The 23,245-nt window shown below is 40.5% G+C and overlaps 1 protein-coding gene across 1 annotated transcript in view; it reads left to right on the top strand.

The window, feature by feature from the left end:
- The window catches only part of STAT4 (signal transducer and activator of transcription 4), a 56,014-nt gene that overhangs the window by 6,713 nt on the left and 26,056 nt on the right, over window positions 1–23,245 (top strand). Inside the window, exons 2-8 of the mRNA XM_070755943.1 lie at window positions 4,470–4,598; window positions 5,640–5,784; window positions 10,288–10,386; window positions 13,802–13,894; window positions 14,833–14,911; window positions 16,674–16,759; window positions 19,449–19,600. Of these exons, the coding sequence (XP_070612044.1) occupies window positions 4,471–4,598; window positions 5,640–5,784; window positions 10,288–10,386; window positions 13,802–13,894; window positions 14,833–14,911; window positions 16,674–16,759; window positions 19,449–19,600 (782 nt within the window). The 5' untranslated portion in view covers window position 4,470. The remainder of the gene's footprint in view (window positions 1–4,469; window positions 4,599–5,639; window positions 5,785–10,287; window positions 10,387–13,801; window positions 13,895–14,832; window positions 14,912–16,673; window positions 16,760–19,448; window positions 19,601–23,245) is intronic.

Here is a 23,245-nt window from a genome sequence, read left to right as displayed (position 1 = left end):
CTTGTGTGTCTGTGTGTTGTGTGTATGTATGTATGTTTGCTTGCTTGCGTGTGTCAGTCAGAGATGATACAGACTCATCTAGAGTTTCTGTAAGTACCGTACTTTAAACGTAAAGCAACTTTTTCTTTTTAGGTTTTAAACTACTTACTGGTCCATGAGATTTGTAATCACAATTAAATTTATAATGCTACAGTTAACTTGTAATCACAATTAATTACTGCAACCCTACCATGTTAATTCATATAATTTTCACAATGATTCGGTCAGCCTAAAGAAACAAACTCAGAGTTCATCAAATGTTGTAGTGGATTATGTTGTCCTCTCTAATACTGTGATCAATAAGAATCAAGTTACCTAAATTAACAGACCAAAAGTAAACTGCAGAATGTCAAATATAAATATGCATTTAATAGGAATTTTGTGAACATTTCTATCCCTTGCAGCTATGTGCTCTGCCCCAAAATCTTGCTGCATTGATTGAAGAATTATCCCAAGTCTTACAAATTTTCAGACTGTTTTCAATTTTCATTGGAGTCGTTGGCTGTACTTTTTATAAAACTATATTCAGACTGCCATTTCTTCATCCAGAAGAAAAACTATTAAGAAATAAAATTACGAATAACTCTATATTACCTGTTGATACTTTTTTTTTTTAATCTGAAAGACTTCGTGGTGTTTTCGGATGGGCTACTCTGGGATCCAAATCCAAAATACCTTTCTAATGACTTTTGGAAATGTCTATGTCTTCTGTGCCAGTTGTTCTACTTAAAATTTAATCAAATTTAGGAAGTAAGATGGAGTGGCTGTGGGTTTTGCCTCCCAAGGACAATTCCATCTGTCCTTCCATTACCCTGGGGGGGGAACTTTTGACCCCCTCAGAGAGGGTCCGCAACTTGGGCGTCCTCCTCTATCCACAGCTCACATTAGAGAAACATCTCTCAGCTGTGGCGAGGGGGGCATTTGCCCAGGTTCGCCTGGTGCACCAGTTGCGGCCCTATTTGGACCGGGACTCATTGCTCACAGTCACTCATGCCTTCATCACCTCGAGGTTCGACTACTGTAATGCTCTGTACATGGGGCTACCTTTGAAAAGTGTTCGGAAACTTCAGATCGTGCAGAATGCAGCTGCGAGAGCAGTCATGGGCCTACCTAGGTATGCCCATGTTTCACCAACACTCCGCAGTCTGCATTGGTTGCCGATCAACTTCCGGTCACAATTCAAAGTGTTGGTTACGACCTTTAAAGCCCTTCATGGCACTGGACCAGAATATCTCCGAGACCGCCTGCTGCCGCACGAATCCCAGCGACCGATTAGGTCCCACAGAGTGGGCCTTCTCCGGGTCCCGTCAACTAAACAATGTCGGTTGGCGGGCCCCAGGGGAAGAGCCTTCTCTGTGGTGGCCCCGACCCTCTGGAACCAACTCCCCCCGGAGATTAGAACTGCCCCTACTCTCCTTGCCTTTCGTAAACTCCTTAAGACCCACCTGTGTCGTCAGGCATGGGGGAACTGAGACATCTCCCCCGGGCATATACAATTTATGAATGGTATGTGTGTATGTATGTGTGCTTAGAAAATGGGGTTTTTAAAATGTTTTTAGTAGGAATTTAGATTTGCTGAAATTGTTTTCTGTTATTCTGTTGTGAGCCGCCCCGAGTCTGCGGAGAGGGGCGGCATACAAATCTAAATAAACATAAACATAAACATAGAGTCAAAGAGTTGAAAAGTTGGGGTGAATATAATCAACTTTTCAACTCTTTGACTCTAGCCATCTTACTTCCTAAATTTAATTAAGTTTTAAGTAGAACAACTGGCACAGAAGACATAGACATTTCCAAAAGTCATTAGAAAGGCATTCTACATATTAGCATCTGTTCAGTAAAGTGGTAAAAATTTTGTTTGTTCACCACAGGGATTATTCCAAGCAAGGAAGCAGTACAGGTCTGTACTTACCATCTTGTTATGACCAGTTTCTGAAATATGCATTTCTATTTTGACTTGGATGCTACTATTAGAACAATATTAGGAGGTATACATTTAGTTCCTGATTGCCCAGTTAAATTTGTTGATGTCCTTATGATGTTGCATTCATGTCATCACCAGCCAATACCAGAGAAAGCTTAAAGCCACTCTTTGCTGTTCCAGTGTTAAAGTAGCATTTTCTCTCTTTTCCAAACACAGTTTTGACCATGGAGATAGTCTGAAAGTGATCTGGTTGCTGGTGTGTTGAGAGTTATGATCTCTCCAAGTGTTCCAATGTTAATGTAGTGATTTTATCTTGAAGCAGGGAACAAATCATGGTAGTTTTCCTAAGCATAAAATCTGATATACTTCACTGATCATGTAGACAGTGCCACAATCTGGTGATCCCTAGATGTCAGATCATCCTGATACCTGCTAGCTTTTTTACTGCTTCTCCTGTTCCTAAGTTGACCAGTGGGTACCAGAATGATCTGACACCCAGAGTTCATTGTGGCAGGAGAAAAGTGGGGAGAGAACCACTTTTTCACTGCCAGGTCACTGTATCACCAAATTTCATTGAATGCCCCATCTCCCTCCTTCCACTGTAAACCCAAATCCTATTGTATGCTTGTCATATGTTCAATCAGACTGTATTTACATATGGAAATTTTTGTGAGAAAAAAAATCCCAAGAGCAGCTGACAGACAGGGAGAGGCATATACTGTAATGGAAATCCATTCATTTAGAAAGCATACATGGCTGCCCATCATGAATAAACGTGTGACATGATTTATTTATTTGTTAGGGTTTTATTCCCTAACCAACTTATTTGCCTTTGTTTTTTGTCACACCCAGACAGTGTGCATAGCTATTTTTGCCCACAATGACAATCCTGTGGCATGAGTTGTGTTGAGGGAGAATGGCCTATCTGACTTTCATGCTTAAGGGAGAACTGGTGAGTTCTCTCCCCTGTTAAGAGGTTTTCAAATAAGGTCATCTGTCAGAAATGCCCTGAGGCATCATGCATTGCACTTTCTGGCCGGCAGAAGAGCGGGGGCAGGCAGGAGGCAGTTCTGCTGGATACGGGCGATGGGTGGGACATAGGGGCGGGGTTAAGCCTCCTTCGGTGGCTGGGGAGCTGCGCGGCTTTGCCTTTTGGCTGGGAGGGCAGGTGAAGCGCCGGACCTCCTGCCTTTCCCCCCCCCAGCCAAAACCCCAAATGTCTCCACTGTAGCAGCTGCTGCAAGAGGCTTCCCCTCCCCTCGCCCGTGGCCGGCAGAAGAGTGCTCTTGCCCGGCGGGAGGTGAAGAGTGCTTTGCCCAGTGCTTTGCTTCCCATCGGGCAAGAACGCTCTTCTGCCGGCCACGGGCGAGGGGAGGCGAATCCTCTTGCAGCAGCTGCTACAGCAGAAACATTTGGGGTTTTGGCTGGGGGGGGGAGAGCTTTCAGGCCCAGGAAGCTCTCCGAGCTCGGGAAGGAGCCCATGATCAGTCGGCTGTGGGTGGGAGGAAGGCAAATGCGCCCCGGAGGCTGGGAGGAAGGCGGAATACGGGAGGAGGAGGGAGGCAGCCTCCACGCTTTTCTTTCAGAGGAGCTAATTGGCCAAAGACGTTCCCAGCCCAGCGGCGCTTTTACATTGATCCCTTTCTCTGGCCACTTAGCTCCCCCGCCGAAAGAAAAGCATGGAGGCAGCCTCCCTCCTCCTCCCGTATTCCGCCTCCCTCCCAGCCTCCAGGCCGCCGCCCGTCTGTCATTTTGTAGAGAAGCGAGAAGAGGGGGAGGAGCTAGATGCTGGTGGTGGCGGAGGAAGGCGAATGCGGCCTGGAGGTTGGGAGGGAGGCGGAATACGGGAGGAGGAAGGAGGCAGCCTCCACGCTTTTCTTTCGGCAGAGGAGCTAAGTGGCCAGAGAAAGGGATCAATGTAAAAGCGCCGCAGCGCGAATCCGGCAAGGGCTTCTCCAACCTTTTCCCTCCCTTCCCTTCGAGTCATTGCAGCCAGACAGTAACTGTCTACCCAATCCACCCATGAGGCTCCCTCCGGGCAGCCTGCAATGTCTCTCCCCCCCCCCATCTCCCCCCTCCTCTCCCCACCCCGAACGATCTGAATACCGGCAGTAATGAGGCAAAAGGGGTGAGTTTTCCGCTTGCACGCATTATTGGCTTTTCCACTGATTCCTATGGGAAACATTGTTTCATCTTACGAACTTTTCACCTTACGAACCTCGTCCCGAAACCAATTAAGTTCGTAAGATGAGGTATCACTGTATTTGTATTCTTGTTGTGAGCTGCTCCGAGTCTTGGGAAAGGGGCGGCATACAAATCTAATGAATGAATGAATGAATGAATGAATGAATGAATGAATGAATGAATGAATAATTCATCTGTAACCAATAAGTTTCATTTGTTTGGAAAAGGAGAATGGCTTTTAAGTCCTCTTGGAAATTGTAATCCAACATATTAGAAAGATCTCATTTTTTGTGTCTCAAGAAACAAGCCTATTTCTTTTTAGCATGTCTCAGTGGAATCAAGTGCAGCAGTTGGAACCCTGTTTTTTAGAGCAAATAGACCAGATTTATGATGACATCTTTCCCATGGAAATTAGACATCTTTTAGCACAGTGGATCGAAATCCAGGACTGGTAAGTTCAGACAATTTTTCTTTCTCTTCTGCCTTGAGTATTAGGGGATTGTTGAATAAGCAGATATAGATTGCATTATATTTACTGTTGTACACCAGTGTTTCTTAACTTTGGCAACTTGAAGATACATCGACTTCAACTCCCAGAATACCTTAGTCAGTATTCCACAACTTGTTGGTTGGGAATTCTGGAAGTTGAAGTCCACACATCTTCAAGCTGCCATGTTTGAGAAACAGTGTTGTATAGATTTGATTACTATTTCAGTTGCAAGGGACCTTGTAGATCATCTAGTCCAACCCCCCAACCCCCTTCAAGCAGGGGTCCTGGGCAGGGCGGGGGGACTCTTCTTTTTGAGAATATGGTTATTTTATTATCAAATAAAAATAAAATATTGTTTTGCATCACAATCTCTGTCTGTACATGTTTAACAGCATTTAACCAAGAACCATTCAATAAATATAACAAGTAATAAATTCAAAACACTAGATAATGCTTATCAGCTATTGTTAATTAATTTCAATGATTAATTTGAAATTAATTATCTGTCCTTTCTTCACTCCTACACAGACAGAAGACAGCATATTGATAATATTCTTACAATTATAATCAGATAAGCAGTTTATCAATTTTGCATTTTAATTTTAGGACTACATACAATAACATTTAATTGAAAAAATAAAAGGTGCTTACTTATATACTGCATATATGTACAAATATGTAAATATTACATCTTTAAATACGTGTGTGCTGTTTTGAAGCTGAAGAGAGAGCTTTTTAAAAACTAAACAGATTTATTAGTTCTTTCAATCCTATATTTACTTATATCATTTTATTGTATTATAATGTTATTGATATATTATAATAACATTCTGAATATGTTACATTATATACTGAATATTTTCTTGAGATAAAAACAGAATCTGTATAACCAATTTGTAGGCCTCTCATTTAGAGCCTAATATTTCTCTCGAACAAATGATTTTGAAAACAGTTCTATTTTTGATATATGTACTTTGTTCTTATCTATTTCCTGCTGCAAAGGGAATCTGCATATAGCAATGAGTCTACAGCAGCTGTGCTCTTGCATAACTTATTCATAAAACTGGACGAGCATTTAGAGCGTGTTTCTCAGGAGAAGAATCTCCTTTTGATACATAACCTAAAGAAAGTCAGGAAAACTTTTCAGGTGAGTTTAAGAAAGAATCGCAAAGAAACCTTCTGCACCAACTATTGTGTCAGTTCTGCTATATAAGGTTTTGTGTAAGGATATTTATGCCAACCAGTGCACCGAAGTTATTGGATGCAGTGATTTAAAACATTTGATCAAACAGCACAGTGAATTATAAACTATTCTTTTTCAGCATGAAGTTTATAATGAAACATGGGTAGAAAAAGAAATCAGATTTTAAAAAAAAGCCAATCCAGAATATACCAAGATATACAAATATACAAAGATACCAAGACAGACATGTAGAAAAACTATAATAGAATAATTGTGTTTTGGGGAAGTTTGAGAGGTATGAGGGAGAAAGTGAGATTAATTCATTGTAATGCAAATTATTCAAATTACTGTTTATTGATTTGCATTATACAATAATATTATGTGTGTGACATAATCATAGCATCTACTGAATGCTATGGGGGCAAAGCAATATTTAATAATAAGGCAACCTGTGTGTTTCAGTTTCAAAATAAGGAGATTTATATTTTGAAATCAAACGATATGAAACAAACTATGCAGTCTTTGTTATTAATAGAGTACTGTACATATCCATTATATAAACACTATAATGTGGTGTGTTGCAGTGCGAAATTAGAATGAATGCTATGCCATGAGCGTGAATGACCAAGTCAAACCTGATAAAAAGGAAGTAATAAATGATGATGATAATAGAATATTGAAAAAAGGGTGATTTGTAATGTAGCCACAGAAATGTAGCAAAATGGATGTGCTTTGTTTATGGAGTAGAAAGGAAACTTTTTAAAAAAATGTGTGTGATAATTAACTTTGCCTGACAATTGGAAAAAGACTTTTAAAGATTGCAGAAGATTTCAGAAAGATTGCAAAAACAAGCACAGAACATTACTGGAGGGATTCGTTCATTAACTGAAGTATTTGTTAGAATTCTGATCAAAAAGGACAATGAGCAAAATTTGGGAACAGCAGTAGGGCTTTGTAACAGACAAAAGATTGCAGAGATAAGGTTTTTACTCAAATTATACGTTCAGTTATGAGTATATTTACCATGATGTGCAAAATCATTTTTTTATGTGCCTGAATCTTTTTCAGCAGTATACTTCTTCTCCACAAGTTAGAAATGTAACTAAACTAAAAGCCATAAACCTTAATCTTAAATACATGAGGATAATTCATTCTGTTCTGCTGAGGATCAATAACTGTTGGCCTTGATGGCAGCAGGCGTCAAGCTCAAAACCAAGAATGATACATGGTTAATCTTCCAAGATTAGTTATTTATTGTTTAACACTTATATATAAAAATTTGCTTGACAGATCTGATATACTGTCCCATCTACAGTATATAAATTATTAAAAAGGAGCTTCTTCATTCTCTCACATTTAATATCTGGACTGATTTGCTACTTTGGAAAGCAACTTCCTCCCTAGGAACCTCTTTACTACATACCATTGAAGCTGGACTGCCATTGGAGGTCATCTATTGGGGGAATAGAGGGCTTCCTTATATGATTGTTTGGCCACTATGAGAACAAACAAATTTAATTAGATGGATCAAGGGTCCAATCCAACAGGGCACCATCTATGTTCTTATATTAAGGTATCAAGAGCCATGGTGGCACAGCAGTTAGAATGCAGTACTGCAGGCTACTTCTGCTGCCTGCCAGCTGCCTGCAATTTGGCAGTTTGAATCTCACCAGGCTCAAGATTGACTCAGCCTTCCATCCTTCCAAATTCCAGATTCTTGGGGTCAATATGTAAATCGTTTAGAGGGTGCTTTAAAGCAGTGTTTTTCAACCAGTGTGCCACGGCACACTAGTGTGCCGTGGGACATGGTCAGGTGTGCCACGAAGAAGGAAGCTCAGGTTCCAGTCTCGCAATGAAAGCAAGAGAGATGGAGAAAGAAAGCAAGAGAGATAGAGAGAGAAAGCAAGAGAGAGAAAGAAAGAAAGCAAGAGAGAGAGTGAGAGAGAGAAAGCAAGAGTAAGAGAGAAAGAAAACGAGAGAAAGAGAGAGAAAAAAGGAGAGGAAGGGAGCGAGAGAGAGAGAAATGAGAAAAAGGGAGGAAAAAAGAAAATGATTGAGGCAGAGAATGAGAGGAAAGAGAGAGAAATAAGAGAGAGAGAGAAGTGACTCTTGATCTAAAGCATATGATAAAAAGCACCCAAAGAATAAGAGAGAAAAAACCCCCAGCCCTCACCTGTTTTTGGTAATACAGTGATCCCTCGGTTAGCGCGGGGGTTACGTTCCAAGACCTCCCGCGCTAACCGATTTCCGCGTTATACTGGATGCGGAAGTAAAAACACCATCTGCGCATGTGCGCCATTTTTTTCATGGCTGCACATGCGCAGATGGTGGAGTTTGCGTGTGGGCGGCGGGGAAGACCAAGGGAAGGTTCCTTCAGCCGCCCAACAGCTGATCTGCTCCGCAGCGCGGAAGCAGCGAGGAGCCGAAGATGGGGTTTCCCCGTTGCCGCGCTGCGGAGCGGATCAGGTGTTGGGCAGCTGAAGGAACCTTCCCTTGGTCTTCCCGCCAGATCGCTTGCCGCTTGCCGCTTGCCAGTCCACGCCCCCCTGGATGAGCGGCCCCCGCATGGCCCCAGCGCCGGACTCCGTTGCCGAACGCCGAAACCGGAAGGGGCGAGGTGGGGGGGGGAGAACGGGAGGCTCAGCATTCCGTCAGTCGCAGCGCTGGCTGTCAACTTTTCTTTTTAGCACTGGGGAGGCAAGTCAGCTCCTGCCCAGTTTTAAAAAGAAAAGTTGACAGCCAGCACTGCGGCTGACGGAATGCTGAGCTTCCCGTTCTCTCTCCGCCCCTTCGCCCCCCTTTGTTCCTAGGAGAAGTGCTGGTGAGGAGCAGAAGGTCTGTCTTGCCTCAATCCCCAGTACTTCTCCTAGGAACACAGGGAGGCGAAGGGGCGAGGGGGGGGGGAGAGAAAACGGGAAGCTCAGCATTCCGTCAGTCGCAGCGCTGGCTGTCAACTTTTCTTTTTAGCACTGGGGAGGCAAGTCAGCTCCTGCCCAGTTTTAAAAAGAAAAGTTGACAGCCAGTGATTGTTCCGCTGCCGCCAGCATGGCCTGGCTGGCAGCGGAAGATGTAACGGAGCCCACGGGGGATTCGCCTTCCTCCCACCCGCAGCCGAGACTGATCGTGGGCTCCTTCGCAACCTCGGAGAGCTTCCAGGGCATGAAAGCTCACGAAAACCAGGAAGCTCTCCGAGGTTGCGAAGGAGCCCACGATCAGTCGGCTGCGGGCGGGAGGAAAGCGAATGCCACGGGGCTGGGCTCGGCTCCCCCCTCGGCTCCCCCCCTTACCAGCCCCGCCGCGGAAGGCTCCATTCTGTTCCCTGCCGGCCCGATTGAGCGGCCGGTGGTCTCCATTCAGGGAACAGAATGGAGCCTTCCGCGGCGGGGCTGGTAAGGGGGGGAGCCGAGGGGGGAGCCGAGCCCAGCCCCGTGGCATTCGCTTTCCTCCCGCCCGCAGTTGACGTCCACCCCCTCCTCGGTGTCCCCGGCACCCAGCGTCCCCACGCCGCCTCCACCTCCCGGTAATGCGCCCGACCTCTGCCTCTCTCTTTCTCTCTCATATACCACGCCGGCAACAGGGAGAGAAAGAGAGAGAGAACTAGCGTGGACTTATTTTTTATTTTTTAATATTTTATTTTTTTAATTAATATTTTTTGAAAAACCGCGTTGCAGCGTTTCGCGCTAATTGAGACCGTGCTAATCGAGGGATCACTGTAGTTCAAGACACACAGGGGGGGGGGGGGGGGAAGACAGGGATGGAAAAAGAGAAGAGAATATCTTAGTGTCATTTTGGTTGGTGGTGTGCCCCAGGATTTTGTAAATGTAAAAAATGTGCCGCGGCTCAAAAAAAAGTTGAAAATCACTGCTTTAAAACACTGTGATGTGGTATATATGTCTAAGTGCTATTGCTATTGCTATATTTTGTGTCTGTTAAAGACCTTTCTATTAGTCCGATTCTGATATGGGAGAACACACATAAAGATTTAAAGGAAAGCCAGGAATTAACATTTCAGTTATGTACACAACAATTACTAAAGTTCATTGGTAAAATGCCCCAGCTGTAAAATCCCCTTAAAGGGTAAAATCCCCTTAAAGGTTTTAATATCTTGTGAGCTTCATGTAAGCATTTTTTATGAAAGACTAAGTGGGTAAGAAACATATTGCAGCATATTGTATATAATGATGGTGAAAACTTGAGATATTGAATGTCTATCTTCCTTTTGTTAGTGAACCAAATATAAGATTGAGAGAAACAGCACAGACAAAAGGGGAAAATAAAGAAATGATAGAAAAGACCATAGTTATGCAAAGAGATGGACTTCAAGTATGCAATCCCATATATTACATACATATCAAGAATGGACATTAATTTTCTGTAATGCGTCCATGGCTGTTCTGTATGTGGCCAACTTTTGCTATTGGGATATGGATTAGATCTTTCTTATGTTACTTTATCTTTGTTTTTCAGGCAAAATATCAAAGTAACCCTCTACATATAGCACTGGTTATTTCAAACTGTTTAAGAGAAGAAAGAAGAGTATTGGCTTCAGCAAGTATGCCAGTTCAGGTAATTTTATGATAATGACCTAGAGGAGGAGTGAAAAGAATGAATGTCCATCAAATTTGCAATGCTTAATATACTAATACTTTGGAAGACCCGCTCAAGGTTCAGAGGAACATTGGCCCTAAATTCATCAAATACTCTTCAGTAATGATAAATATAAAATTGCAAATTTGCTTTATAAAGGGATATACCTGTCCTCCCCACCACCACACAGCTCAAAATACGGAGTGTTTGGCTCAGCAGTAGCACTTATAGAATAGAATAAAATAGAATAGAATTTTTATTGGCCAAGTGTGATTGGACACACAAGGAATTTGTCTTGGTGCATATGCTCTCAGCGTACATAAAATAAAATATACATTTGTCAAGAATCATGTGGTACAACACTTAATGATTGTCATAGGGGTCAAATAAGCAATGAAGAAGCAATATTAATAAAAATCTTAGGATATAAGCAACAAGTTACAGTCATACAGTCAACATGGGAGGAAATGGGTGAAAGGAATGATGAGAAAAACTGGTAGAATAGAAGTGTAGATTTAGTAGAAAGACTGACAGTGTTGAGGGAATTATTTGTTTAGTAGAGTGATGGCGTTCGGAAAAAAAACTGTTCTTGTGTCTAGTTGTCTTGGTGTGCAGTGCTCTGTAGCGACGTTTTGAGGGTAGGAGTTGAAACAATTTGTGTCCAGGATGCGAGGGGTCAGTAAATATTTTCCCCGCCCTCTTTTTGACTCGTGCAGTATACAGGTCCTAAAAGGAAGGCAGGTTGGCAGCAATTGTTTTTTCTGCAGTTCTGATTATCCTCTGAAGTCTCTGTCGATCCTGTTGGGTTGCAGCACCAAACCAGACAGTTATAGAGGTGCAGATGACAGACTCAATGATTCCTCTGTAGAACTGTATCAGCAGTTTGAGCTTCCTGAGCTGGCGCAGAAAGAACATTCTTTGTTGTGCTTTTTTGATGATGTTTTTGATGTTAGGTGACCATTTTAGATCTTGAGATAGGATAGAACCTAGCAATTTGAAGGTCTCTACTGTTGATACTGTGTTGTCTAGTATTGTGAGAGGTGGAAGGGTTTCTCTTAAAGTCTACCACCATTTCTACGGTTTTGAGTGTGTTCAGTTCTAGATTGTTCTGGTCACACCACAAGGATAGTTGTTCAACTTCCCGTCTGTATGCGGATTCATCATTGTCTCGAATGAGTCTGCTCACTATTGTATCATCTGCAAACTTCAGTAGTTTAACAGATGGATCGTTTGAGATGCAGTCATTAGTGTATAGAGAGAAGAGAAGTGGTGAGAGTACGCAGCCTTGGGGGGCACCTGTGCTAATTGTACATGTAAATGAAGAAACTATGAGAAAGATCTACAAGGATCTCAAATTGAGCATAGGATAGCAGTTTTTTACAACCCCCCCCCCAAAAAAAGTCAATGCAATCTCAGCTGCAGTCTTGTGATCATTCTGCTTTGATAGAGTACTGATCAAACTGCACCTGAAAAGTTATGTCCAGTTTTGGTTAGTACAGTACAATAGGGATGCTGATGAGCTGGAAATAGAAAACCTGGGCAAATAATGAGAGGTGTCTATGCCATAGATCAACTGAAGTTTCATGGAATATTTGTATTTTCCCTGTTTCCTTTTTTTTTAAGTTGAAAAGACGAGAAGATACACTGCTGATTTTAAGTTTTTGGCTTTGAAATAAATTCTGTACTACAGACAGGTCTTAGGCTCCTCAACATACCTTCATTTGCCACTGAACACTCATCATTTGTAAAACTTTCCTTTGGCTGTTTTTTAGATGAACAATTAATATATCTGTGGCAGTCCAATTATCTGCATTACCAGGAATATTTTTTTCTAAATGATTCCCCCATCTGTGTTTTGCCTTTGAAAAAGCTGAACAAATGGAACTATTATCAGTTGGCCTTATTGAATTTAGTCCATCCCCTCTCACTAAAACTTGCCATTAAATACCATATTTTTTGGAGTAAAAGACGCGCACACACCCAAAAGAGGGTGGAAATATTGGTGCATCTTATACAACAAATACAGCCATTTTTTTTGCTTCCCAAAGCCCCACACTATGTTTCATTTTTATGTAAAATGGGCCCATTTTCACAAAAACGGGGTGGACAGAGGGTCTGGGAAGCCTGCACAGAGCTCCCGGGTACTGGGGATGGCAAAAATGACCCTGTTTTTTCAAAAAAAATGAGCTGGTTTTTGCCCATTTTTCACACAAATTGGGGCATTTTTCTAATCCCCAGCACCCAGGAACTCTCTGCAGGCTTCACAGACTCTCTGTCTACTCTATTTTTATGAAAAAAATGCCCAAAAAATTATCCCATCTAGAGAAGGAATTCTGAGAATTGAAGTCCACTAATCTTAAAGCTGTCAAGTCTCCCCTGGGAGAGTTGTGGATTTCAACTCTCTTTCCTGAGCTAGCATTACTGGAGGAGGAGGAATTCTGGGAGTTGAAGTCCACAGCTGTCAAGTTTGAAGTTTGTAAAAAGTGTACATGGTTGTAAAAAGTATACATGGTTGTAAAAAGTATTCTGCTATGCTGGTATTTTATTAAATAATATATTACTACAACATTTGGTTCAGAATACAGTGATACCTTGTATTACAAACTTAATTGGTTCCAGGACGAGGTTTGTAAGGTGAAAAGTTTGTAAGACGAAACAATGTTTCCCATAGGAATCAATGGAAAAGTGATTAATGCGCGTAAGCCCAAAATTCACCTCTTTTGCCAGCTGAAGCGCCCATTTTCGCACTGGTGGGATTCCCCTGAGGCTTCCCACCTCCGGATTTTGTGATGCTGCAGGGGAATCCCAGCAGGGGAATCCCACCAGCATGAAAACGGGCACTTTGGCAGGCAACGGAAGTCTGGAGGTGGGATTTCCCGGCAAGAGAAGCCTCAGCGAAATCGCAGCATCGTAAATGGAAAGTACGATGCTGCGATTTTGTTGAGGCTTCCCTTGCTGGGAAACCCCACCTTCCATTGCCCGCCAAAGTGCCCATTTTCGCACTGATGGGATTCCCCTGCAGCATCGCGAAATACGGAGGTGGGGTTTCCCATGGAGGGAAGCCTTAGGGGAATCCCACCAGCATGAAAACGGGCACTTCGGCCTTCAATGGAAGTCCGGAGGCCAGGCATCCCAGCGGTGGCGGCGGGTTTGTAAAGTGAAAATAGTTCGGAAGAAGAGGCTAAAAAATCTTAAACCCTGGGTTCATATCTCGAAAAGTTTGTATGACGAGGGGTTTGTAAGACGAGGTATCACTGTACTTTTTTCTTTGTTTTCCTCCTCTAAAATCTAGAAGTGTCTTGTACTCCAGTGGGTCTTATGCTCCAAAAAATACAGTAATCTGTGCTAATTGTGGTAGCATTAATAAACTGACCTGTCAAAATTCTTTTTCTAGGGACCTCTAGAAAAGTCACTACAAAACTACTTGGGTTCAGAAAGGCAAAGAAAAATTGAACTCAAGGGTTCTGAAATTAAGAACAGCACACAGGCAAGTTGTTACAGTTTGTGCATTTAATATTTGATACCTCAAAATCTAACATATGTTAGTCCTCCCTTAACAACTGTTCAAAGTTACCACAGACATCCCCCATCCCAAAAGATACTTACAACCGAGCAAAACCACTTCATTTGCTTAACAACCATCACAAAACAGTCCAATTTCTTTCATATATCATTTATTTCAAGAATGAGATCATATATGAAAGAAATTGGACTGTTGCCCTTTTTAAGGTACAGTACAAGTGAGAGATACCTCATTGAATGTTCCCATTCAGAGCTTTGACCTGAAAATATTGTTGTTCATTTATTAGGGGTAGAAGGTTTCTCCACAACTGTATCCCAGCACCTGAGAATGCTGTCCACTAATTTTGTTTCACTCTAGGGAGCTGGCAAATTAATCCAAGTCTGGGAAGGCTTCTTTGGAATTATGAACCCCTGCAAAATCCCTTTGAATGCACAATATTGCCCTCTTGAATTCAACTGATTGAAAAACCTCATTGAAACTAGCATATGAGCTGTACTTTTTGATTAAAAAAGTAAAAGACACAAAAGGGAAATTTAAGACTGCAGTTCTGTGTATGCGTATCTAAGCCTAAACACCAGTGAACAAATTGGGCTTGCTTCTGAATAGACATGCATAGATGAACTGTATATCTACAGCATGTGACACAGCATGATACACTTAGTGTACATTTACAGTGTTTTGCTTTTAAAATTGGTTGGCTGAGTAAAAATCAATCCACTTTTTGTTTTAGTATGATTTGTAATTCCAGCTATTTTTCCCACTAAGGAAGCAGATAGCAATTGTAGCATTTCCATTTCATTTCAGAGAAACTAAAGCTTTTTAGGAAATGTTATTATTGTTTGCTATATGCTAAGAACTATATTAGATCCACTTACTACTCAATGCATTTAATCTGAAAACAGATGACAGAACAAGACGTCAAATATCTAGAAGATTTACAAGAAGAGTTTGACTTCAGATTTAAAACTCTATGCAACATAGGTAAGCTTTTCCACACAATGCTATGAAGGAAAAATTGTGGTTTTCAATCTTGCATATTTATTAAAATTGGCTATTAGTTCTATACTTAGGCTATAGGTTTTCACTGAAGATCCACAGGACAGGATTTCATTAAGACTCAGACTACTATTGATACATACTCCATGCAAAATAAAATCCAAGTAAAATATGCATAACTTCTTAGTCTAATGTATTCTTTAGGGTGCATAATATTAATCCAGCTAAGATTGTGCCCCTCTGCATTTTAACCTGGAGATAAGTATCCCTAAAGTTAGTGGTATGTATTTATGTATGAAGATACACCTTCATGTTCTATCAGTTTAATCTTTAATTCACACTGTGGCTGTAATATTTTGCATGAGTAATTCCCCCCCCCCTTTTTTAATTTAAATGAACTCCAGAAGGATGGAGTCAGACCAATAGGGGACAGAACATTCTTTCATTAATTAGTTTTTAACAGAATTTTTTATTTATGTACGTAACATCAGTTGTATACTGCCCAAATATAAAAGAATACAGGTTGTGGTTAGAAGAAAAAATGTGAATTTGCAGCTTAAACAATCCTAAGATTTTTTTTTAAAAAAAACCTTAGATAAAATGGCAGGAAAATACAGGGTTATTTAGAGTTTATTTATTTATTCATTTATTTATTTATTGGATTTGTATGCCGCCCCTCTCCGGAGACTCGGGGCGGCTAACAGCAACAATAAAGCAGTGTACAATAGTAGTCTGATGTTAGAAACAATTAAAAACCCATTAATATAAAAAACCAAACATACATACATACATACATACATACATACATACCTACCATGTATAGAATTGTAAAGGCCTAGGGGGAAGAGGATCTCAATTCCCCCATGCCTGATTGCAGAGGTGGGTTTTAAGCAGCTTACAAAAGGCAAGGAGGGTGGGGGCAATTCTAATCTTTAGGGGGAGTTGGTTTCAGAGGGCCGGGGCTGCCACAGAGAAGGCTCTTCCCCTGGGTCCCGCCAAGCGACATTCTTTAGTTGACGGGACCCGGAGAAGATCCACTCTGTGGGACCTAAATGGTCGCTGGGATTCAAGTTCCTTGTAGTTTGCCTTTTACAATGGATGGTTCAATCCAACTAAAGTTAATGAATTGTTAATGATAAAGCAGCAATGGTTCATTTCTCTGAATCACCCAATTTAGAAGTAGAGATAAACTTGCTATATTTGTGTACTCCAAATGCATGCAGCCTAGGAAAACCATAATAGGTTTTGTTCCTTCAGAAATTCAACCATGAGAGAAAAAGAACTTTGGGCAGGAAGAAGTCCTTAACTAATTCCTATCTTCTTGTTCAGAAATCTCCCCTCCTACCTGCGTTTATTCATCATTGAGGGAAAGAGGCAGCGCTTTCAGACCAAATAACAGTCATTGGCTAGTTATTATTGGGGGGGGGGAGGCATTTAGTTTTAAAATCCAAAACAGTAGATTAAATATTTAGAATATGGACATAATATTGATTGTGGTTAATGTTCACTATTTTTTTAAAGCAAACCTGGACAAAGTAAGACATAATACATTAGATAGCACATTGGAATGTATTCTAAACTTTCTGAGAGATACATGATGAAGTTTATCTAATATTAGTTACAAGCAAAGTAAAAGTGTAATAGGAAAAAAAATGAAAACACTCTGCTTTAAAACTACTTGCACATGCTATTTTGATGTGTTTCCCCACTTTTATGCTTTGTACATATTCTACATATCTCTTTTTAGAACAGAATGACAAAAATAGTTCTGTGATGAAGCAGGAAATGCTGATGTTGCAGGAAATGCTCAATACCATAGACTACAAGAGAAAGGTTGGTTCAGTTGTTTGTCATTTATATACTTTGCTGACTTAAAGGCATTAAGGATGCTATAGCGCTCTGCACCCCAGAACACCTAGACACAAGGACAGTTTTTTCCCCAAATGCCATCACTCTGCTAAATAACTAATTCCCACAACACTGTCAAATTATTTACTAAGACTGTATTACTATTATTCTTCTCATCCTTCCTAGTACCTACAGTATCTCTTCCCACCATTAATATTAATATTAATTAAAATTAATATTGTTTTATTGTTTCCTAATATGATTTCATTGTTAGTATCCTATGACTATCACTATGTTGTATCTTATGATTCTTGATGAATATATTTTATATTTTATTTTATTTATGAGAGCATATGCATCAAAGACAAATTCTTTGTGTGTCCAATCACACTTGGCCAATAAAGAATTCTGTTCTATTCCATTCTGTTCTGTTTCCTTCCATTCCATCCTGTCGTATCCTATCCTATTTTCTGGGTGACTTCCAGTAAGAACTGAGAATGCCCTAAATGTTCCTCAAATAGAGGAACAAGGGAGGAAGGGGAGGACATAACAGATGTCTCCACACAACACTGAAACAAGGCCTTATTTCTTTCCATCTTAGAGCCACTATGGTCATGTCAACATTTAAACCAACGTTTCTCAATCTTGGCAAGTTTAAGATGGATAGAGTTAAGACGCGTGGACTTTCCCAGAATTTCCCAACCAGTCTTGGGAATTGAAATCTGCCCATCTTAAATTTATCAAAATTGAGAAACACTGATTTAGATATACACGTACTGTATATTGCAATATACTGTATTGCTCTTTGATAGCTATAATACAGTGAATCTTAGGCAAGAACGCATACATCAAATGTTTAATTGCTACATAGAATAAGTGAAGGATATAAAAGATATAGAATTACTAGACACTTTAGAAGTAAAAGCAAACCTTTGGTTGGGGCTGTCCTTCCCCCCAAAAAATGTTGATCTTCACAGGCATCAGAAGGATATAATGATGATCAGGTCATGTTGCTATAGTGGGAAAATCTTTTTTTTTTTTACTTGGTTGGAAATATTTTCAAGAATGAGCCTGGGATCCCCCCCCCCAAAAAAAATAGATAAGGTGATCCCTTTAGAGCCTAATCTATCTTTTCCACAGCTTAAACTCAAAAAGAAAAGAACAATATTTGCTGCTTAATTTCAGCAACCTAATATCAGAGTGCTAGTTACTTTCAACAGAAGATTTCCCAAATGTTTTATTTTTCCAAATGGTTTCTTTATCATTATTTTGAAATCTTCAGTGTATACTTGCTTTTAAAGCTTAGATTGATATTTTGTCCGATTTAAAGCTTTTTCAAAATGTATGTGTATTTTAAAACGTATGTGCATGTTCATTTCAAACATTCAATACACATAGCAGTCAATTTCAAGCAAAATGTCACCTGATATTTGTTACTTAAAACCTCAAAATAAAACTTGAGAAGATGGTGTTATCTGGAACGGGGAAAAAAACCTAACCATCGCTCTTCCCCACCCAAGGGAGAAAAGCAGACTAGAGCTTGGCTCTTCTATGACATGTGGACTTCAACTCCCAGAATTCCTCAGCTAGCATTATTGGCTCAGGAATTCTGGGATTTGAAGTCCACAAGTCATAGAAGAGCCAACTTTGCCTACCCCTGCCCTAATCCAAGGCTGGAGTTTCTGAAGGCCTGTGAGGTAAGAACCATGCAGGGCTCTGGATTCAGTTTATCTCTTGCCAATGTTTTGGTGAATGGTCTGATTGGGCAGCACTTTCTGACTGTCAGGTGTGCTTCCGTCAATGTCCAGGGAAAAAAGACCCCAACTCCATTCGATAGAGATGAGTACTTTTACTAGAGAAGATGTAATAACAACAAAAGGAGAGCAAGTTCTGAGGCAAAAGGTGTGCAAAATGCATATACAAAGAAACACCAAACCTTCCCCTTGGGCAATTCATCCAATCTCCATGTCCCAAGATGTCAGGTGGGTGCACCAGCTGTTTGGTCTTCCACATCCGGGCTTTCAAAGCCGTTAACCTTGAGCAGGTTGTAAACTTGTCCATGAACCATGGCTGTACCGGGTAGACAGCGATGAGAAAATTCCTCCCTAGCCATTTATTTAACTACAAACAGGACAACCACCATCACTCTTCCCCTCTCCCAAATACCTAACTTCCCAATTAACTAACACACACACACACACACACACACACACACACACACACACACGTTGCTATGACATCTGGGTCAAGCAGGTAAAGTGGAAAAGCGGAGGCTGACAGACTGGTTTATTTTTTTATTTAATAAGAAAAAAGGCTCTCCATGTTCCTACTTGGGATGGGGGGGGCATCACATACAGATCTGTGGAAGTCTTGTCTTTCCCTGTATGTATTTCCTTTCAAACCAGTAGTAGTTGAAGTTTAAAATAAAGTTAAAGGTATAGAAGCAGCTTTGGTTTGTGGTTGCTCCTGTACTCAAGTTGCTTTCTTGGAAGACGAATAGTTTCATAAACTAACCACTGCTTTGATGCTGGATGGTGATAAATCAACCAGCAGAAAACCATGTGTATAAATTAAGCTAAAGAACATCTTAAGTTGTTTTTCAAATCAGATATTTCTCCATTTATGAATTATCTCTTACTGTTTCTAACTGTGACACCTATCCTGTTCTTTATAGGACGTTCTCAATAAAATGGCACAAATCGTAAGGGAGGTTGATGCCTTGGTGAATAACATATTAATAGAAGAGTTATTGGACTGGAAGAGACGGCAACAAATCGCTTGCATTGGAGGCCCTCTACACAGTGGGCTTGATCAGCTGCAAAACTGGTAAAGTGTTATCACTAGTTTATGACACGACAGGAAGTATGATGCTATGTGGCTTTTCCATCTCAGTTTAGTCAATAAAAAAAATTCTTCTGAGAGATTAACAGAAATTATTGTTGAACAATTTCTAAGAATCAGAAGAGTAAGAAAAGGAGATCGTTTAAAGAGGCATTAGCTGGCCACAAATAAAACTTCTTTAAATGATGTCTCTGTTCCTGGCTCTTCCGATTCTTAGAAACTGTTTAGCAGCAAAAATAGAAGTAAAAGGCCCAAAGTTGAATTATATAATGTTTTAGAAACATAGAAACATAGAAGTCTGACGGCAGAAAAAGACCTCATGGTCCATCTAGTCTGCCCTTATACTATTTTCTGTATTTTATCTTAGGATGGATATATGTTTATCCCAGGCATGTTTAAATTCAGTTACTGTGGATTTATCTACCACATCTGCTGGAAGTTTGTTCCAAGGATCTACTACTCTTTCAGTAAAATAATATTTTCTCATGTTGCTTTTGATCTTTCCCCCAACTAACTTCAGATTGTGTCCCCTTGTTCTTGTGTTCACTTTCCTATTAAAAACACTTCCCTCCTGGACCTTATTTAACCCTTTAATATATTTAAATGTTTCGATCATGTCCCCCCTTTTCCTTCTGTCCTCCAGACTATACAGATTGAGTTCACTAAGTCTTTCCTGATACGTTTTATGCTTAAGACCTTCCACCATTCTTGTAGCCCGTCTTTGGACCCGTTCAATTTTGTCAATATCTTTTTGTAGGTGAGGTCTCCAGAACTGAACACAGTATTCCAAATGTGGTCTCACCAGCATTCTATATAGTGGGATCATAATCTCCCTCTTCCTGCTTGTTATACCTCTAGCTATGCAGCCAAGCATCCTACTTGCTTTCCCTACCGCCTGACTGCACTGTTCACCCATTTTGAGACTGTCGGAAATCACTACCCCTAAATCCTTTTCTTTTGAAGTATTTGCCAACACTGAACTGCCAATACAATACTCAGATTGAGGATTCCTTTTCCCCAAGTGCATTATTTTACATTTGGAAACATTAAACTGCAGTTTCCATTGCTTAGACCATTTATCTAGTAAAGCTAAATCATTTATCATATTACAGACGCCTCCAGGAATATCAACCCTATTGCACACTTTAGAGTCATCGGCAAATAGGCAAACCTTCCCTACCAAACCTCCCCCTAAACCACCGCTTGTAACCTGACTCTGCTCAGAATACTCGCCATTAACAATAACTCTCTGATGTCTACGCTTCAGCCAGCTGCAAATCCATTGAACTATCCAGGGATTAAGTCCAATCTTCACTAATTTATCTATCAGCTCTTTATGTGGAACCGTATCAAAGGCTTTGCTGAAGTCCAGGTAGGCAATATCCACGGCACCACCTTCATCCAACACCTTTGTGACATAGTCAAAGAAATCAATGAGATTAGTCTGACATGATTTGCCTTCAGTAAAGCCATGCTGATTTGGGTCTAATAAGTTATTGTTTTTTAGGTGCTGATTTATCCTCTTTTTGAGTAGAGTCTCCATCATTTTAACTACAACTGATGTCAAGCTAACTGGCCTGTAGTTACCAGCTTCTTCTCTACTGCCCTTCTTGTGAATAGGCCATTCTCCAATCCTCAGGAACTTCTCCTGTTAACAAGGATTGGTTAAACAAATCAGTCAGGGGGGTAGCAATGACAGATCTGAGTTCTTTAAGAACTCTGGGGTGGATGCCATCTGGACCCATTGCCTTATTTATCTTTAATCGTTCAAGTTCTTCTAAGACATCGGCTTCTAAGATCACTGGAGCTGTATCCGTACAGCTGGAAGCAATGCTATATCCCTCTATAGTATTATTTTGTAAGGTGTCTTTTGAGAAAACTGAACAGAAGTAGCTATTGAAATGGTCAGCGATCTCCTTATTCCCATTAATGCATGTATTATTCCCGGTACTAAGCTTCGTGATGCCGCAGTTTTTCTTCTTCTTATCATTAATATATCTGAAGAAGGTTTTATCCCCCTTCTTTACAGATTTGGCAATTTCTTCCTCTTTTGAGGCTTTAGCAGCATATATTATCTGTTTCGCCTCCTTCTGTCTCATTTTATATACCTCCCTATCAGCTATACTTCCAGACTCTTTATACCTCCTATAGGCAGCCTTTTTTTCATTGACTATAGCCCTTACCTCATTGCTAAACCATAGCGGTTTCTTCTTCCTTTTACCTTTAGTTATTTGTCTTACATACAGTCCAGTGGCTTTTAAGATGGCCTTTTTTAATACAGTCCACTGGATGCTCGCTCCTGCCATTTTATCCCTCCCCTTTAATTCATTTTAACTAAATTGTGACACCATTGTCAGACTATTAGCCAACTGTGATATCTCTACTATGATTATTTGGTAGCCCAGCAAGCAGCACACTTTCTAACATATGACAAAAGTAGTTCTAAATGACTTTGAGTGGCAAAAAGCAATTATATAAAATTATTGTGATACAGAATAATAATCTAGTTTATTCTGTGAATAATAATACTAATAATAATAATGACGAAGATGATGATGATGAATCGACAACCCTTGAAAAACTTTGAAGGAAAATGTGATGACAACTTTACATGGGCATGGCTTAAAATAGGAACCATCAAGAAAGAAACAGAAAGTTTAATACTCGCTGCTCAAGAACAAGCACTAAATACTAATGCCATTAAAGCAAAGATACAAAAATCCACCGACAATCCAAACTGCCGACTTTGCAATGAGAAAGTTGAAACTGTTTCACACTTAATATATGAGTGCAGCAAAATTGCACAAACTGATTAGAAAGTTAGACATAATCAAGTTGCCAAACTAGTCCACTGGTCATTATGTAAAAAGTATGACACACCTGTATCGGAAAAGTCTTGGGAGCACAAAGTGGGAAAAGGTACTGAAAATGAGAGGGTGAAGTTCTTATGGGAATTTTGAATACAAACAGATTGTTATTTGTTACATAACATGCCAGATATCATAGTTGTCGAGTGCCGAAGAGTACAGTTTATTGATATGGCTGCACAAAGAGATGCCAGAATTGAAGAAAAAGAACTGGAAAAAATTGCAAAATATCATGACCTGGCCATTGAAACTACCCATTGTCATCGGGGCACTTGGTACCATGTCCAAGAATTTCACAAAACACATCAAGAAATTGCAGCTTCATGCAATAACACCAGTGGAACTACAAAAAATTGTGCTGTTCGGAACATCATATATCTTAAGAAGATACTTGGTTGATACTTAGGACGCTGGCAGCAACCCATAATAACCATTAGCACCAGTCAGTGATATTTGTGATGCATTTTTAAATGTCCAGTTGTCTGAGTTTCAAGTTTAATAATAAAAGAAATTATTATCATCATCATCATCATTATTATTATTATTTCCTAAGAAGATACTTGGTCGATATCTTGGATGCTGACAGCAACCCGATTAGGTCCCACAGAGTGGGTCTTCTCCAGGTCCCGTCAACCAAACAATGTCGGTTGGCGGACCCCAGGGGAACAGCCTTCTCTGTGGCGGCCCCAACTCTCTGGAACCAGCTCCCCCCAGAGATTAGAACTGCCCCTACCCTCCTTGCCTTTCGTAAATTTCTTAAAAC

This window comes from Erythrolamprus reginae, chromosome 1 (assembly GCF_031021105.1).
Source record: "Erythrolamprus reginae isolate rEryReg1 chromosome 1, rEryReg1.hap1, whole genome shotgun sequence".
Lineage (NCBI taxonomy): Eukaryota > Metazoa > Chordata > Lepidosauria > Squamata > Dipsadidae > Erythrolamprus > Erythrolamprus reginae.
Note: the sequence above shows the minus strand (reverse complement) of the source record. Positions and strands in the feature narration are given on the sequence as shown.